Source organism: Octopus bimaculoides, chromosome 10 (assembly GCF_046866305.1).
Source record: "Octopus bimaculoides isolate indiv1 chromosome 10, ASM4686630v1, whole genome shotgun sequence".
NCBI lineage: Eukaryota > Metazoa > Mollusca > Cephalopoda > Octopoda > Octopodidae > Octopus > Octopus bimaculoides.
The window spans coordinates 54718737-54723467 of record NC_142937.1 but is presented as its reverse complement, the minus strand read 5'-3'; the positions used below and the strand labels follow the sequence as shown (position 1 = coordinate 54723467).

At 38.6% G+C, this 4731-nt stretch overlaps 1 protein-coding gene across 1 annotated transcript; it reads left to right on the top strand.

The window, feature by feature from the left end:
* The first annotated feature begins 3206 nt into the window (after positions 1 to 3206).
* LOC106872760 (ATP-dependent DNA helicase PIF1) lies at positions 3207 to 3737 on the top strand. Its single transcript, XM_014919852.1, has one exon. The coding sequence runs from the start codon at positions 3207 to 3209 to the stop codon at positions 3735 to 3737; it is 531 nt and encodes a 176-aa protein (XP_014775338.1).
* The last annotated feature ends 994 nt before the right edge of the window (positions 3738 to 4731 follow it).

The window sequence follows — 4731 nt, the reverse complement described above, 5'->3', positions numbered from 1 at the left end:
AACAGCTGATGAAAGAAAAAATATTGAAGAAAGGAACTTAAATTTTTTTCTTTTATTTTGGAAACGATTCCAGAAAACAACGATTCCAGAAAACAACGATTCCAGAAAACAACGATTCCAGAAAATGTTTTTCTGTAGAAAATATTTTGAGACGTATCAAGAAACCAATTAGTCCTCTTTTGGAGTCAATGAATATAAATGATAATAAAATAGCAAATGTATTCATTTAGTGGAATAGCTCAGTAGAAATGATTATTATAAAGATGGCACTGGCGGAAATTCTTGTAGGGATGTTGCTTTGAATTTCTGAATATTACCTGATTCCACTAAATACTGTGGTAGAAAGATTATTCAATAATTACCAAAATATAACTGAGTAATATGATGCTACTAACAATGTTTAGAGGTGTTTCTCTCTGTAAAAATCGAATGCTTTGAAAGGATAAATGGTGCAGATATTATTGTTTACCCAATAATAAAATTAAATGATTGCAATGGATACAACAAATTTGATTGAGACATAAGGTAGTAACACAAGGAATACTGCAGAATTCAATAGTTTACGTCTCTGACATGTTAATTCAAATAGATTACCACATAACAAACATCATATTTACTATTATTTACATTATAATAGGAAATTCATGCATCCAACCATCCAACCGATCGTCCGAAACTGTATAAGGGACTGAAATACACGATTTGGGTGGAGGAGATGCAACAATTCGAATCAGAATAACAGACTAAAATTCATGAGTCGCACTCAAAAATATTTTGGGAGACTTTATCAGTCCGTTGGAATTCGAGTAACTATTTAGCGTATTTTCCCGACTCAACATCTCTTAAGTATTTTGTTTCGCTTAGCGGTGTTTAACAGCCATTCATATAAGAATAGCCATTATTGTAAAACAGCCAGTGTTTGCTTTTTAGGTGTTATTAGTTTTGCTCGTTGGAATTCGTGTACCTTTTTTGCATACCGGTAAGTATTTCGATTCACTTAGTGGCGTTTAACAGCCATTCATTAAATAATAACCATCGTACGACAGTCAGTGTTCGTTTTTTAAGAGTGCACACTATCACCGGTTAATAATAACAGTCATCCATTAAATAAAGTGTGACTTACTCGTGCGAACACACACGACTAGCAACACGTAATTGGTACCAGGTAAGGTATGTGACTAGCGTAACAGTAAATACCCATCGTGCAACAGCCAGTGTTCGCTTCTTTGGCTTGATAGAGTTTTCAGGGGGTTTTTCCATCGAATTTTCATTTTTTCTTTTTTTTTCATTTTGCTCACAACAGACTGAAGACCTCAAGACAGCTCTCTGCAAGGTTGAGGAAGAAACCAGACAGTCCATCATTTGGTCAAAAAGGCGTTCAGCCTCTTGCTGGCAGAAGCAAAGAAGGAGGAAAAAACAATACATTAAAAAAGGCAACAGCAATCATGGAAATACCTTTACACTTGCTGCAAGCAGCAACGATGCCAGTGACAGTTGTGATGATGAGAAGGAGAGAAGCAGAAAGGCAAAGGGTAAGATAGGAGGCAACAAAGATCAAATTGACAATGAGAGACAGAGGAGCAGATAAAGAAGAATAAATGCGACAAAAGAGCAACATGCAGTTGAGTCGCAAAGCAGAGGAAGAAGAGAAAATGCAACCAAAGGGCAACGCACAGCTGAGAGACAAAGATACAGAGGAAGAAGCGAAAATGCAACAGAAGAGCAACGAGCAGCTGCGTCACAGAGAGGCAGGGCAAGAAGAGAGAATGCAACGGAAGAGCAACGTGCAGCTGAGGCACAGAGAGGCAGAGCAAGAAGATTTGCAAGACTGCAACAAGAAACGGCTGGAGTTGCTGACATTGACAATTTGCAACCCTCTGACCTTCCACTTCAGCACTCACTTGGGCAAGTGACGCAAGTCTGTGCATTTTGTTCAGCATTGGGATTCAGAAGTGAAGCAAGCAAGTCGCGTGGAGGTGAACTTTGTTTTGACCAAATGTGCTGCAATCGAGGCAAGATCAATTTTTCATCACTTTCCTGCGCCACCACAAACATTGAGAAATCCAACAAGTGGTCTTCAATCCAAATTCTAAAAGGGAAGAAATGCAACAAACACTTGAAGGAGCAAAAAAACAACAACTCTCACAGGATTTTTTGAAGCAAATGAAAAGAATGAAAATGGCATTGCTTCACAATTGCTCTATCATGAATTCCCAGAAATGTTCACTTGGGACGACAGCAAGAAAAAATGGACATTGAGGAAAACAAACTAGCTCCCAAATTGGTCGAATGGTGTCCGTCCCCCCAACTGCAGGAGATGTCTACAACCTGTGTTTGCTGTTGACAAGAGTGAGAGTCCCAAGAAGCTTTGAAGAATTGAGGATATTTATTGGCATCATTCTCCCTACAAACAAAGCAGCACAGAGCAGAGATTGATCTTGGAAACAATTCAACAACAATACAACAACAAAGCGGGGTGGGTTCTTTGCAGATGCTCCAGGTGGAATTGGAAAAACATTCTTCTTGAACTTGTTGCTTGCCTTTGTCAGAAAGGACAATGCAGTTGCAATTGCATCAGCTGGAAGTGGTGTGGCTTCATCACTGTTGCTAAATGGATCAACAGCTCATTTAACATTTGCTTACCCACCTGAAATTGATGATTATTCAGTATGCAAAATTGGTCCAAAAAGCAAAAAAGGAAAAAATTGATCGTCTGGGACGAGGGTCCAATGTTGAAAAAGGAACGCCTTGACGTGACAGAGAGATTTTACACAAAATTACAAACAATTTAATGAAAAACTCTTTGTGGCAGCAGGAGACTTTCGGAAAATCCTTCCAGTCATCAGAAAGGCCACCCGGTCACAAATTGCAGATTCAATCATCAAGAAATCTGACTTGTGGGATCAATGTCAAGTGATAACATTGCGCAGAAACATGAGAGTTGAGCGGAACATTCCAGAAGGAGACGAAGATAACAGAGCCAGGTTCATCAACTACAGCAATTGGTTGTTGCAAATTGGAGAAGGCTAAGCTCCATATATTTCAAGCAACACAATTCAACTGTCACAAGAAATGTGTTGCTCCACTGGTGATGACATTGTCAATTTGTTTACAATGACTTTGAAAACCACATTGGAGACCACAAATATTTTTCATCAAGAGCAGTTTTGAGCACAAAAAATGTAACAGTTGATCACATGAACAAAATGCTTCTAGAAAGAAGAATGACAGGTGAAGATGAAATTGTGAACATGTCCATTGGCTCTGGTGATCCAGAAGATACTGCAAGGGTCCCAGTGGAGTTTCTCAACACCTTGAACCCACCTGGGATTCTACCACACAACTTGCTGTTGAAGAAAAATTGCATCATTATGCTCATCAGAAACCTTGACTTGAGTGGTGGTCATTGCAATGGAGTGAGATACATAGTGACAGATGTCAAAGATCATCTCATTGTTGCAAGGAAATTGGAGGATCCCAACTCGATTTGTTTCATTCCCAGAATTGAAGTGATAGACACACAATCAGGTTTCCCTTGGAGATTCAAGACACGGCAGTTTCCTGTAAGATTGGCCTTTGCAATGACCATCAACAAATTACAGGGAAAATTTCTTGACAGGTGTAGCATCAGTCTTCCCAAAAGTGTCTTTTCTCACGGTCAGCTTTATGTGGGTACAAACAAATCAGAATCTGGGCTGATCAAGAATCATTCAAAAGGTTCAACATTCCAAGTTTGACATTCACTCAAAATGTTGTGTACACGGAAGTCTTGGAATGAAACATCAGAACCAACATTAAATCAAACAAACAAACAAACAAAATAAAATTAAACAAATTTTTAATTTTCACCCTTGCTCTTTCTGTTTCGATCACTGTTCACTGCCAACCGGAAGTCATGTAATTCGATCTGTCTGTTTTCCACAGCCAACTGTAATACTGTGCGCAGCACAGCTAGAACGTGAGGGCAAAGTAGCCGCGAAGCGGCTAGTTATAATTATTGTTATTAATATTTAAGGCTGGCAAAATCGTCAGCGCACAGCACGAAATGCTTAGCGGTTTTTCGCTCGTCGCTACATTCTGAGTTCAAATTCCGCCGAGGTCGACTTTGCCATTCATCCTTTCGGGGTCGATAAATTAAGTACCAGTCAAACAATAGGTCAATGTAATCGGCTATCCCCCTCCCCCAAAATTGCTAACCTTATGGCAAAATTTGAAACCATTATTATTATTATTATTATTATTATTATTATTATTATTATTATTATTATTATTATTATTATTATTATTATTATTGTTCAGTAGTTTTATTTTTATAACGTGCTTTCACTTCACTACCGAGCGCAGCTCTGTGCGCCTTGGGTATATACAGCTTCCAGTGTATATAGGTCCCAGCTCTATCGTGTCTGTGAATATATTCCTTCTTAGCTAGGACTGGGCAGCCAGAGATAATATGATTTATTGTTTCTTGTCCATCTCCACATATTCTACAGTTACTTGTTATGTTTCTTTTCATTATATGTTTTTGGTAATTTCTGGTGGGGAGGCTTTGGTCTTGTGCAGCAATAAAAAATCCTTCAGTCTCTACTTTGAGTCCTGAGCTTCTCAACCATTGCTGGGATTTTTCTCTGTCTATTTCTTTTGCATTTAGTTTAGCCCAGTATTTATCATGTAGGGGCTTTTCTTGCCATCGTTTTATCATGGTCCGTTACTGTTCTAGTTTTAGTTTGGATT

Bases quoted from the DNA above. Each gene is read 5' to 3' on its own strand.
- LOC106872760 (XM_014919852.1), top strand. From the start codon at position 3,207: ATGCTTCTAGAAAGAAGAATGACAGGTGAAGATGAAATTGTGAACATG.